This window comes from Hydractinia symbiolongicarpus, chromosome 12 (genome assembly GCF_029227915.1).
Source record: "Hydractinia symbiolongicarpus strain clone_291-10 chromosome 12, HSymV2.1, whole genome shotgun sequence".
Taxonomy (NCBI): Eukaryota; Metazoa; Cnidaria; class Hydrozoa; order Anthoathecata; family Hydractiniidae; genus Hydractinia; species Hydractinia symbiolongicarpus.
Window position 1 is genome coordinate 18896243 of NC_079886.1, and position 14030 is coordinate 18910272.

The following is a 14030-nucleotide window of genomic DNA, read 5'->3' on the forward strand; positions in this document are numbered from 1 at the left end:
TGTGAAAAATGTCTCACTTATTGTAAAATTTGTCGAGAAGCCAAAAAAAAAAGAAAGAAAAATGACGTCAGAAAGGGCATATCTAACCTGCATGTGTCTTAGTCCTGATAAACTGTTCGGGTCTTCCAAACCAGTCGTCTGTTTAATAAGTTGGCAATAAATCTGAAAAAAAAGTGAGATAATACAAAGGTCCTGTGTTTAACCATGGTGAATATTTATATCTGAAAACGAGATCCTATAACTTTCCAGCACTTTCTAGCCAAGTTGACTCCAGTTATCGGACAAAATTACAAAGCCCTTTCTCTCCAACCACAACAACTTTTCACTTTAAACTTTAAATTACATTCTTTTTTCTTCTCTATTCAATCAATCCTGCACTGTTAAACTAATACCAGACACAATATATTACCTCGTCTCTCAGTTCTTTCATATCGTGACAAGTTTGTAGTATACCCTAAAAAACATGTTGATATTACCATACACTCTCCAAAAAAGTTTCGTTCAGCTTGGCAGTTGGGTTGCGATAAACAAAATTTGAAAAGTTTTAAGTAAAGAAAATAATAAAGTAGGCAGAATTTTCCCTTATTGAACAAAATTTTGGCTAAACCACATTATACTGCTGAAAGTTATCACAGTGCTATAAGTTTAAGATAAAACTAATCAAAATAAAATAGGAAGTATATACAAGTATTATTGAAGATATTATTTCGGTTTCTCTGTTCAGTATTCATATTACTGTGGGAAATTTATCATTTCTTAAAGACATGATAAACTTTAAAAATTCCACATTAATACCAGTGCTGATAAGCCTACACTAACAAATGACACTCGATGCTGTTGTTAACCATTATAAGATGCAGTGGTAAAGAGTTTTGAAGGAAATTTGACATTAGAGAAACTTTAGATGACAACAAACCTGCGTGACTGCAATAGGATCAGCGACATTCTCAAGTTCTTGAAGTGATATAAATATACGCAACGCCTCTTCATAAAACGTTCCGTAATCCTTGTTCTGAGCACCTTGAAGAAGAAGAAAAAGAAACCGCAGGCTGTCAATATAATCTATACGATTTATACCAAATGTATTTTCTAAGTATGAAATCAGCGACTCTGTGGAAATGATGAAATGTGTATCTTTTTTACATATATTGGTGCAGTAAAACTGGTCAAAGCCAGCGCTCAGCATTAAAAACATTTTGTGGTTCTACAAGTGAATGATAAGTTCACACTAAGATATAAATTCTTCTGTATAGCATAAACCTACCCTATGAAGACACACATAACAAAGTTTTCTTAAGTTATTGAACTCCTTACGTTGAGAGAGGGAGTGGCCATAAGGCAGAGGTAATAACGGCATCTTGATTGGTTGCTTCGTGCAGTTCAGTAGAGGATGGACTCGATATATTCTACCAATGACAGCTTCACTGTTTGCATCCTATACCATAGAAAAATACATTATATACATATCCAATAACCGTACTAGGCTGATTTCCACTTAGGCTTTTTGCGCTATAGCAGAAAATGCAGTTCAATGGAAATGAACCTTTAAGTCTACTAGTACAATTACAAAGTTTCTATGAAGTTATTGCGATACTTCAGTGTATGAATGTGTTAAGTATATGAATGTGTTATGATCTTTTTATAAGCGTTTAATACACGAAAACAATTATCGTGCCTGAAAACTTTGAAAAATATGATTTGGTTTGAAATTTAGAAAATAATTTGGTTTTTAAAAAAACTGCCAGCTTAAACCTAATTGTTTATTTCAGGCCTAACGATTTTTTGTGTCTCTTTTTTTCACGCCCACCCTTCTGATTATAATTCGTTGCATATGCACTCTATTTTACACAAAATTATATACCTATTTTGTAAGATTTTCCTAGCAGTATATGACCTTTTCTCAACAGGAACTAAAAGCTTAACACATATCTGTAAATAAACATTATATTTCCCTACCATGACGTCGCTGATGAGTTTCTGGTATGGTGTCTCAACTGTTACTTTGTTGTCAATAACCTAAAGTAGGAAATTAGCAATGTTACCAAATTGTTTGTGCCAATTTTCCCTTACTACTTATAATACACGTAATTATTTTTAACGCTGAACATTTTTCACATTGATTTGATATCATGAAATACAGCAGCAAGACAGGTCTGATAAAAATATCAACTAACGCATCTTAAACCGAAGTAAGCATTATGTGAAGCATTCGGGACAAGGTTTCGATTACTTACTTCTTGTATAGCAGTGTGCCATCTTACAGCGTCTTCTGATGATGAGGTGATTAAGTTATAAGAACGTTTGCGACCATTTACAACAAACTCCCATTGACCTAAAAATACAAGAAGTTGTACAGAAAGCTTGATTATAATGGCAAATCATACAGAAATTAAACAAGGACTGAGCAATTAATGTCTTACAGTAAATAAAAAATACAGACTGCATATAAATTGATTTATTAGTACAATCAAGTGGATAACAATGTGATCTTGAATTTGATAAACAGTGCATATTAATATTTAGATCCAACAAATAAAATTCGTTAGAATTTTCATAAAGAGCAAACAATCTTATCCTTTCTGCAGTGTATTATCATAAAAATAAGAAGAGAATTAACTTATCATTATTGGCATGTATATTTTTACCTGTCTCTTTGGCTTTCGCATCGTCAGCAGGTGGAGGTGGTATAATGGTGCATAAGCTGTAAAACGCAACAGTAAAAAAATGTACTAAAATAGTCTATGGTCTTTGGACAACAACACAGGTCCTTCATACACCGCGTTTCGTGTTTCTAGCTACTGTGGTACCATATTACGCAGAGACAAACAGACAGACAACGATTATTGTAGGCTATTGTAGGCAGCTGAAAAAACCCATTGGGGTTTTACAGGAAAGCAATAACAAAAATTTCAGTCAATCAAGTTTAACTGTAAATTACAGATTAAGCACCAAGTGACCAAATAAGTGCCCAGTGACCAATAAATGCTTAGTGACCAAATAAGTACCCAGTGACCAATAAGTGCCTAGTAACCAAATAAGTGCCCAGTGACCAAATAAGTGCCCAGTGACCAATAAGTGCCAAGTAACCAAATAAGTGCCTAGTGACCAAATAAGTGCCCAGTGACCAATAAGTGCCAAGTAACCAAATAAGTGCCTAGTGACCAAATAAGTCCAATTAAGCGCCCACCTTTTGATCAAAAGTTTTAATTTAGTGTTTAAAATTTAAATGACCCTCCCCCCAGGGCGATTAACCAGTCATTTATAGTATCTCTCAACATAATCTCCAGCAACTACGTTCAATCATATTAAAGCTAGAAAAATAAAGTCATTTGTAATCCATACCTGTTCAGGACGATGGATCCCAGTTTAGGAGAATTCTTATCGGTGGATTTAAAGTAGTCGAGTGAGTTGGAATTTAAAATAAACCACCTATCAAAAGAAGCAAACATTAATAAGATTCATTGCATATTTTTTCAACAGCATGTTATTACTGATAATCTGAAAATATACCATACCTTCGTTTATCTCTTCCTTGATCTGTTGGGGCTTTCTTTAGCAGCCAACCTTTCAAAATATGTCATATGTGTCAATATACGTCGTATAATGAGCTATACTTGTTGTTAAATATTTTATAAAAATGTAACCAATATTGTAGAATGTGAAAACATTGAAATCATAAATCTACTAGACTGCAGAAATCATGATAAACATATCTCTGTGTAGGAATGAAATATCTTTTGTCTACAGTTCCTAAAAGGTTATATTAAATTCAACAAGTAGCTGATAATACATTATACCTTTCTCAATAGCTATTGTGGTTCCTTCTTCAAATTGTTTTTCTTTACTTTGATTCAGTGCTGAAAACAGACATGAATTTAAAATCTCAAAAGTTTAATGTAAACAGGCTGGCAGAAGAGTCATTCACAAAGCACTATACATACCCTCTGCCCACTGTTCAACCTCTCCAACTTTGTCTGCAGTGAAACTGTAAACACGATTTGCAGTGATGATACTAAATCCATTTTGTCTGTTGTAAAAAAAAAAGAGTACAGCGAATTACTAAATCTCCCAATAAAAAAATCGCCTCGCCATCAATATTGCAAAGGACATGCGTTACTTGCAAATAAAGTTGCAAGTGAAGAAGTGGTCAGTGAAGTTAATTCCGTTATACAAAAAACAAAACAAGATTATTTAATGATTCTCTTATACCTTAAAACTGTCTAAATAATAAACATATGGTTTGTGTGAAAATCGTGCAAGTAACGTTCCAATATGGTGAAAATGCAACAGAACACAGTGGTGGATCATAAACGCAACAGGTTACATGCATATCTATGTGCTAACGTGTTGTTTAACGTTCTTCATTAATAAATTTTATTTTTATTTAGTCTAGACATTTTAAGAGACCTGAAAATACAAATTTCCCACCTAAGAAAAGTATTTAGGGGTTTTATACATTAGGGTTTTTAGAAATTTATGGAACCAAATCACTGTCTTGATAGCATAACAAGTAAAACAGAAAAGTGTTTAGGTGGTTGTTATTGCGTTAAATGTTATATTGAAAGAGATAGGTATTAGTGACGACTTACCTGACGGATTTGCGACGGAGAGTAGCAGTGGGATAATCTAAGACTCTTTAAATAATAAATATTTAGTAATTAGTAAATGAGAGAGAAAATGCTGGAAGTTACATGTGCGGGCAGGAATAATAAATCCACATTCGCCAAAAGAGCTCTTTCTCAGTGATGCTGTGTTAGTTAACTATTATTTACGATAAAGAGAAATTTAGTAAGATTGTAAATTTAAGCTTAAAAATCCAAATTATATTAATTTTTCCTTTCTTGTTTGCAAAGAAAAACAAAACAAAGCACTGATAAACAAAGACCGCGACAAGAGCAAAGCATTGGCTATAAGTTAGTATATCATGTTTTATGCAAACATATTAATTTTATGATGTATTGTTAATGTAAAGAAAATGGCAGCCAGGTGATGTAGCTCCTACCTGCTTTTTAATGTGCCTCGTCCTCGGATAGATCCAGTTGACATCTTTCGTTTTCCATCGTTCATTACACGTGATATCGAATCATAAGAATCAAGCGAGTAAGCAGAGAGGTATTGTGAGCCTGTCTCGTTAGGCCTGTGTTTAGGTCTTCAGGAGATAAAAAAGGTTGACGAATAATAACAAGTTTACATTTTAATAGTACGGCTTAATAAAGTGTTAATTTATACAATTTTTTTGGTTATATTTTTAATTGAAATTTAGCAGTTATTTTACAACCTGTAGGTTGTTGAACATGCAAAAATAAAAATAGTGTACATAAAACATGCAGGATACATGCAGTGCGTGCATAAATCTAATGCTATGTCCCCAACATGGTGCATAAATAGTGTAACATACATAGAGTACTGATACACATGTTGACCTAAATAACATACCTGTCCTCATATACATCAACTGATATGCTCTCAATAACAATAGTATCTATAGTACCCTATAAAAAGATAAAAAAAAAATAAAAAGTCAACTTATATTACCTGATGTTAAAAACCTTACATTCTCGTGTGGGAGAATAAAGTTTGGTATTACCACAATTAGGCCATCACATTTGGAGCAGGGTTTTTAATTACTTTCAGTACTCTAACGAATGCTAAAATGAGTAACAGAATCTGTAGAAAATAAATGATGGCAGCGGAGATGAACTAACAAATTCTCGTGTGAAAAACGCCTTCTTTATTCCAAAAAGGGTTTGCTTTGGGGATGATATAATTTCTAAGTGGTCAAATGATGGATTGTAAAACAACGTAAGCATCACATACCACAGCATTTCTTATATTCGCTGACTCCTCTTTCATTTCTTTCAACTCAAGTTCATTAGCTCTGTGCACACGATTTAATATACTAAACCAATCACTAGAATAAAGATCAAGTTGTTTTTTTATCAGGTGTTCGTTACTTGATCATTGGTTGCTATTGCATTTATTTATCTTTGTTAAAGAGAAGGCTTACTTCCAGTCTTGTGGACTTTCAGTAGTAAAATGGTATGTCCTTTCTGGCATGATAATACTAAGTGCATTATCTTTCTGACTGCTATCCACAATTTGTCTAAATATGAACAAAGATATTTGACATGAAGAAGAGGTTATTACATCAAAATACTCATCAATGCAACTTTATTTTTATTCTGTCCTACCTACAGCTACGCAAGTCAATAGTTCCCAATGTTTTCGCACCATCTTGGTCACTATCATGATACGTGAGGAGTGTGTCTTTAAGTACAAACCAACGTCGTTTCCAGTTACGTCTGTTAAAAAAAAAAAAAAAATATTTTTTCCTGTATTACCCTGATTTGGTAATAAAGAAAAAAATATTTATGTGTTTTATTGACAATGTAATCAAGGACAGTTCTCAGTACACAGCACAAGGATAGACGCCAATTTTTATTGAATTTTTCCCTTCTTGATTTTTTTAATTTGTACGAATTTTTAAGGTTCTTAAACACAGACACAAGGGACACAAAGACAAAAAACAAGACCTAAAGTGACATTGAAATATTCATTAATTTTCATGCTAAGGGTAAAATATAATCATTGGAGGTAGGGTAAATATAAACGTCGGATTGACTTTGACGCTTAGTGTAGAAAGAACCGAAATGGGTAATAAACATACCTTGAAAGTGTGCCAGTCCCACCTCCTTTCTTCATGAGCCATCCACTCTTTAATGCTTTCTAAATAATAAGAAAAAAACATTTTTAAAACCACAACAAAACAGATTGTGTATGTTTTTCATAAAGAACAGAAAAACAGACCTGTCTTCCTCTGAACCACATAAGAGTATCATCTTTCAATACACACCAATGCCTCTTCGCAGTGTTCATTAAGCCACCTGCATAAATGCAAATTTATTACTAAACAAACACAGAGATTCATCTTAGGTAGCATTTGCAAAACCAGATTTTAAATCAAAAAGGGTAGATAAAAAGTTTCTGAAGACAATCACATCGTTTGTGTCAAGTTATAGTTTACTGGAACAGTCATTGAATATACGAAAATACAAAAAAGGTTAAAACAAAAACAAATAAGTTAAAATTCACTGGAGAACTTCAAATCTTACATAAGTTCATGCTAATACCTTTTATTCAATTTTAACTTATTAAGCAAAACATGGACAGTTAAACTTAAAAATATTTTTTACCAACATGGAAGCGATTTCTGCAGTGTGTATTACAGAAAACTATATGCTGAAAACATTAATATTCACAACACAAGCATATCGAAACTTTTAAAATCTTATGACAAGCTTATGCTTGTATCTCTACTTTTATTGAAGCTGCATGCACAATTATCTTGTGCTCGTACCTGTGCTTACATTTGCCATGGAGATGCCAGAAAAAATTAAGAAAGTTTGAAGGAATACTTATATTTCTAATTTATATTTCTCAAAAGAAGAACAAAAAATGTTAAATCAATTTAATACAAATGTTGGTAAAACTTGCCTTTCAATGAGAGGTATCCTTCCATCGTAGCACGATCAGAAATTGCCATATCTTCGCCAAAGCTAATGATGCGGGAAACATTATCGTCATCAAAGTCTTCATCATCATCCATAGCTTCCTCAAACTAAGGAAAAAAAAAATTTCATCATCAGAACACACATTAAACAATTTCCTAAGTGTTTCTACAATGTTGAAAAGTAAGGTTTAAAATATTCAAAGAAAAAAGAAAAAATATTTCACCAAAAAAGGGTAAATTTTTTTATTTTATTTTTTGGTAATTTAATAAGTTGCTTTCGAATATAAAAGATCAAAATACTATTGCATCATCAGAGAAGCAGGTATATCAGAAAAGCAGGTATATCAGAGAAACAGGTATATCAGGAAAGCAGGAATATCAGAAAAGTAGGAATAAAGAGGCAGGAATACTATGGTATACGTGCCTGTAACTGTGCATCAAGCTCTGCCATTTCACGAAGAGCATCTTCAGTTGCTTCTCTGTCTAGTCTTTCTTCTTCTTCTTGTTTTTTCAACTCATCCTCTTCTTTATTCAACCTAAAAAAGCTTTTCTGTTACTACAACGGCCTAAATACTTTTAAAAAAATCAGTTTTGGAGTTTTTATATGCAATACTGTTTAAAAGGAAGAAATATAACAATTGTTTCCTGCACTTTGGTAAAGTTGTAAGAAAGTCAACACAGATTTTTTTTTACATTTTCAATGTCTGAAAAAAATATAAATATGTGCCTAGCTTCTTCTTCCTCCTTTATTCTTTGTTCTTCTTCAGCCTAGAAACAATATTGAAAGTTAAAGTTATATAGTAAATAATAAAAAAACTAATAAAAAGTGAAGCCATCTATACGCACCTTTAACCTTGCTTCTTCTTCTAATCTCTTCCTCTCATCTTCTATACGTATTTGTTCTTCAAGTTCTCTTAATTTAGCAATTTCTGCTTGTCTCTGCAGCTCTTCTTTCACACGTTGTTCTTCTTCCTGTTCTCGTTTTAACCTTTCCTCTTCTTCAATCTAAACAAACAGTTTTAATTAAAAACGATAACTATAACAATGTTATTATTAATATTTATGCACCTAACATGCTTTGGAAGTTAACGATAACTCACAGTTGTTTTGGTCAAAAGAAATATTTTTCATTCTTTGCCAAATACTGAAGCTAAAATGATGGAACATAATAGATCACTAAAATCTGCAAACTACCTTTTTTCGGAGCTCTTCCAATTCTTTAGTTTTTCGTTCTTGCTCCAAACGTTCCAGCTCTCTAAAAAATATTTTATTTTATTAAGTAATGTATAATGCAATCCAAAATTAAAATACTGTTTGGAAGAAAATACAAACTTTCGTTTTTCTTCTTCTCTCCTTCTCTCTTCTTCTTTTCGTCGTTCCTCTTCAATACGTTTCTGTTCCAACATGTCAGCATACAATTTACGTGCTTGTCGTCCACGTTCATACTAAAGTAAAATCAATTATAAATTATAAAAGTCTTAAGAAAAATTATAGTACTGAATTAAATAAAAGAAAATAACAACTGACCCTCTGCAACATAACAGCTGCATTCTTTTTTTGTATAAATTTTGTCTTGTAAAAGTGACCCTACCGGATAAAAATGTATAGGGCAGTTGTAATGAAACAGAAAACAACAATCATTTTTACTTTCATGGAAACATAAACAAATCATGGCCACTTTGAGAGAACAGTCTACAATGAATACACCGACTTACTTTGTACATCTTTTGTATCAACACTATAGCCAATTTGGTTTTTACAAATTTTTTACGAATTAAAAAGCCAAATATTTGATTAAGTATAACACGACCAGCCAGTTTGATATTTTTAGTGCGGTGAATTTCTATCTCGGCTTCGAGTTTATCTTTGAGAAAAATCTAAAGCAAAAAAGAATATCCAAGTGAAAAAAATAGACTGTCAATCATAAATTCTCTTCCTTTTGGTCAAAACTTCTAACAGATACTTTTTAAGTCCAGTTTTGCTAGCCGACAAAAAGATTTGTGATATTTTGTTTCAAAAAATTTTACTCTTACAAATAGAAAACTTAATTAATTTGCACCCTTCCAAAAGATGTTTTTGTGAACTTAACCAAGAATTTAATGCTTTCTTATAAAAATAAAGTTTTCTCACGAAAAAAAGGTAACCCCATAAATAATGTAAAACCTTGTTTAGATACAAATTCAAACTAGTCTGATAATGCAAGAACAACACAAGAACAACAGTTTTTGTAACAGACTTACTTTTGTTTTTCCAGATCTGTGGAGGTCCCTTCTTGGATCAAACTGTGTCAGGATAACAACACAATTATCTTTTGCATCAACTAACATTTTTTGTTTAGCTTTGTAAAACAAAGCCTTGTACCTAAAAATAAATTATTTTGGAGCTTTGTTTTCAAAAATAAAAAGTGAAATCCACGTATCAAAGAGTAAGAGTTCTTGCAGACCAAGGTTTTACATGACATGTACTTCAAAATAGACTTTTTAGCCTTTTGGCTATTTGAAAGAGATTTTGCCTGCATAACAAACAGCTGATTTTCTTTTACTCTGCTTTTTGGTAATGTTTGCAAAGAGCACGTGTCTGCAATACCATCCCAACTATCATCACTGCTCCAAACTGTTTTATAGGTCATAATTAAAAAAGGAAATTTAAGAAATCATCCACATAGAGCTTACCTTTGCATAAAATCTTCATATGTTCTTCTCACAGGAAAGCCAGCTTTCCTGATTTTTACTGTTTCTAACATTCCAGAATATTTAAGCTGACTCAGCACCAAATCAGATTCAAAGGATTCTTTAACCTAAAAGAAGTTAGGAAAAATTATCATCATTCTGAGCTGTTTCTCCTACACACTGCTGCCAAATATGGAACAAAATTGTCCTTTTTTCACCTTTTAGCTACAGGCTGCATAGTAATAATTATCAAATGTTTATAAACTCTTTAATTGTTTCTGGCAGAAATAAGTGAAATAAAGTTATTCATTTAGTACGTTTATATATTAATCTTACTAAAAATATAGAACTGGTTTCTAACTTGTCCTGTGCATATTAAAAAATGTTGAGCATGGAAAAGACAAGAATTATTCTGTTGCCTCAGACACTGTATTTAACATTCTAGGTAACACATTATGTATCAATTGGTATTTACTATAAATAAGAACAAACAAAATCCACTATAAAATACAAAGCGTGGCGTATGTAAAATCTTTTATTGTCAAGTAAAATATATAATAAAGCTATATATAATAAATAATATAAATTATATATTTTACCAGACGATACAAGATGTTGTTTACAGAAAGCTTTTTAAATTGTTTTAAAATTTTTACTCTGGTAAAGAAAACAGTTTTAACAATTTTTATTTACCTTCGCTCCATTTGGTTTGATGCACCTCACAAAGTATGGGTTAGCGTTGTTTAACGTTGACATCAGAGAAAACAAAGAAGACTGTAAAAAGAACAAAAAAATCAATTCAGAGCAGAGAAGATTGCAACAACATAAAGTAAATTATAAAAAATATTTAAAATTTCAAGTTATAACAAAAATGAGATAATAACAGACAATTTATCAATTGCAGGCCATATATTTCAGTCACTTTATTCACTGAAAAGTCTTAGTAAGACAAAACAAAACATAATGGCACAGATTCACAAAATAATTTTTATTATTAACATTAATGCACACAATATACTATACTAGTTGATAAGCCCGTAGAATCTCCACTTAGGAAGAAGCACAATGAAAAAGGTCTGTTGTTTGAATTTTGATGATGTCAGCCATATCACATTTTTTTTTTAAAAAAATGGTTTACCTGTTTCTTCTATTATGTAGAGCTTGAAATGCTAATCAAGAATGCTTTTGATAAAGAGTTGAAGAGATATTGGAATTTATAAGTTTTTTTTTTAGTCATCAATCTGACTGTTATACATCGGGCGGGTTAATCAAGCTTTAGAAAATTGGTCCCACTTTGGTCCCTAGTTACCCCTGTGGGAAATGACGTTAGTTATAAAGATACTATGACGTTATAGTTATAAAGATACTAACTTTAATAATGTTACTGACGTCAATCTTTGTAATAACGTCAAAACTTTGTAAATGGCAAAAAAAAAATTACAGGTAATTTTTTATGGATGTTGTTAAAGAAAACAAGAAGCCCTGGGGGCTCTAAGAATTTCCGCGCGCTACGAAAATATTTGATGAAAACCTGCTAATTTGTTGTGTTATTGTGCCAAACATTCGAAGGGGTTTGGTGCATGAACCTCCGAAGATAAAGCACACCAGTGACATTATATCTTACAACAAACGCAAACAAAACGAAGCGTGTCATAATAAACTCACATTTTAAAAGAGATTGCTAACAAAAAATACAGCTTATCATTCATGGTTGAGAGTCTTGCGATTGAAACGTTTATGGTCTTAAACGGCATTAGTTGACAAAAAATTAAAATTTTGACTAACTTTCAAAATTTTGAATTACTTTTTTTATTAACTGTGTCAATTTTTGTCGAAAATAAAACATTTTAATTTTTATATAAATTTTGACCTGAAATGACATTTAGGTTACAAAAAATCAAACTTTTGTACCATCATCATTTTCAGCATACTTTATTTGTTAACTGTGCCAATTTTTGTTGAAAATGAAGTACTCTTAATTTTTGGACCAATTTTGGCCTAAAATGACATTTAAGGTGGCAAAAAACAATATTTTGATGTCACCATCATGTTCACCATAATTTTTTTGTTAATTGTGCCAAAATTTGTCAAAAATAAAGTAGTTTTAATTTTTGGACCAATTTTAGCCTAAAATGACATTTAAGGTGGCAAAAAATCAAAATTTTGATGTCACCATCATGTTCAGCATACTTTATTTGTTTACTGTGCCAAATTTTGTTGAAAATAAAGTAGTTCTAATTTTTTGACCAATTTTGGCCTAAAATGACATTTAGGTGACAAAAATCAAAATTATTATGTCACCATTATGTTCAGCATACTTTTTTTGTTAACTGTGCCAAATTTTGTCGAAAACAAATACCAATTTTGGCCTGAAGCGTCAATACTAAACTTCCCAGTAGTTAAGGAGCTTGGGTACGAAGTTTGCATCTGTGTCCGTCGACGTGAAATCCCAGGGTCGATTTTTTCTCAAAAAATGCTCCAAAAGAAAAAAACGACGGTTTTAAAGAATTTCCTACGCCTTCGGGCGCGGAAATTCAAAAATGTAAAAAATATAATCTACTTTGCAAAAGTCACAGAGAGACAAAGTTTTTGTATATTATGTAAGACTAGTCAATAAGACCTGTGGAAAAATACCACTTAGGCAAAAAAGAAACAGAAAAGCTCTGTCATTTGAATTTTGATTACACTAGCAATGACCTGTCAATGTAAAGCAATTTTTTCCCATAATTTTTTATAACAGTTACCTGCATTGTGCAGAGCTTGAAACACTGATCAAAATAATGTATATGATTGCACGGTTTTGATCAGAGGTTCAGCTACATCAAGGGAAAGTAAACACAATCACTTTGCCGGCCACAGATGGAGGGACACAGTTTTTGTATTAATATAGGAGATAATACGAACCTTGAATTGAGAACTGACAGTAGCTTTTTTAGGTTTCTTAGCTCTTTTGACATTGGCTGCTGCCGTTGCTGTAGCTTCCTCAGCTTTCTTCATTGTATCAAACATGTCGTAAATAAAATCTGACCTGTAAGTAAACATGAAAATAAATATTTATCGTGCAAAAGGAGCAGTTAAATTGCAGTCTAAGAGAACTTATTCAAAGTTCTTGATTGGCAGATTCTTAATCCATCAGGTTTTTCTAGTTCTCTCAACTTAGGATAGTGTAACTTGTTTTCTAAATCTAGAGATGATTACCTGCTTTCTGTTAACACACTGAGCAAGTCTTCACGGAATGTATCACGATTCTTTTCCAAGAAGCCGTTAGATTCATAAAACACCTACAACAATGGTGCGAATTTTACATGATTACTTTCCACATAACTTGCTGTGATTGCTGTGGAGAAAATCTGTCCCTAACCTTATTTAGTATGGCACAAGAGTTTTCAATGCATGCAGTACATGTTATTATGTTGAGCAAGAAACTTGAAGTTGATTTATGATTAAAGAATTATATTACATAATATAATATAGTCAAGCCCAAAACAAGGTTTATGTCACCATTTTGCTACAAGAAAAGCTCTGTTTAGAAAATGCTTTAGACTTTACAGTATAGTAATATTTAAAATATGGTGCTTATTTTAAACTGAAAGAACAAACCTCCCCAGCATAGTGACGAATTCCAAATCTGGTATCAGCAACTCTTGGTTTAATATAAAATGGGTTAGCCTGTCAAAAAAGAAGAGCTAGCAATAGAATTTTAAAATCTCAATAAATGTTTGGACCATTTGAAATTAGAATGTTACATACAGCGTGATTTTCATGCAACTTTCGAAGTAATGATTCGTCCGTTCCCTTGGGAAAATGACTTTCCTCGTCAATCAGTGAAAGCAAACCAAGTTTCTAAATCA

The 14030-nt window shown here is 32.0% G+C and overlaps 1 protein-coding gene across 3 annotated transcripts in view; it reads right to left on the reverse strand.

Moving 5' to 3' along the window:
- LOC130621424 (unconventional myosin-X-like) overlaps positions 1-14030 on the reverse strand; it is a 38121-nt gene that overhangs the window by 6829 nt on the left and 17262 nt on the right. Inside the window, exons 14-47 of one of the 3 annotated variants that reach the window (XM_057436707.1) lie at positions 13930-14022; positions 13780-13848; positions 13378-13460; positions 13084-13207; positions 10873-10953; positions 10183-10307; positions 9751-9871; positions 9226-9387; positions 9038-9097; positions 8843-8955; positions 8705-8765; positions 8357-8515; positions 8238-8278; positions 7935-8046; positions 7495-7618; positions 6808-6884; positions 6668-6726; positions 6192-6302; positions 6008-6103; positions 5818-5911; positions 5437-5492; positions 5003-5149; positions 4590-4634; positions 3942-4027; positions 3798-3857; positions 3516-3564; positions 3343-3429; positions 2646-2701; positions 2235-2332; positions 1957-2016; positions 1315-1435; positions 917-1020; positions 410-454; positions 88-162 (exon numbers count right to left, since the gene is read on the reverse strand). In XM_057436707.1, the coding sequence (XP_057292690.1) occupies positions 88-162; positions 410-454; positions 917-1020; positions 1315-1435; positions 1957-2016; positions 2235-2332; positions 2646-2701; positions 3343-3429; positions 3516-3564; positions 3798-3857; positions 3942-4027; positions 4590-4634; positions 5003-5149; positions 5437-5492; positions 5818-5911; positions 6008-6103; positions 6192-6302; positions 6668-6726; positions 6808-6884; positions 7495-7618; positions 7935-8046; positions 8238-8278; positions 8357-8515; positions 8705-8765; positions 8843-8955; positions 9038-9097; positions 9226-9387; positions 9751-9871; positions 10183-10307; positions 10873-10953; positions 13084-13207; positions 13378-13460; positions 13780-13848; positions 13930-14022 (3054 nt within the window). The remainder of the gene's footprint in view (positions 1-87; positions 163-409; positions 455-916; positions 1021-1314; positions 1436-1956; positions 2017-2234; positions 2333-2645; positions 2702-3342; positions 3430-3515; positions 3565-3797; positions 3858-3941; positions 4028-4589; positions 4635-5002; positions 5150-5436; positions 5493-5817; positions 5912-6007; positions 6104-6191; positions 6303-6667; positions 6727-6807; positions 6885-7494; positions 7619-7934; positions 8047-8237; positions 8279-8356; positions 8516-8704; positions 8766-8842; positions 8956-9037; positions 9098-9225; positions 9388-9750; positions 9872-10182; positions 10308-10872; positions 10954-13083; positions 13208-13377; positions 13461-13779; positions 13849-13929; positions 14023-14030) is intronic. The other 2 variants (XM_057436708.1, XM_057436709.1) reach the window with 2 other exon arrangements.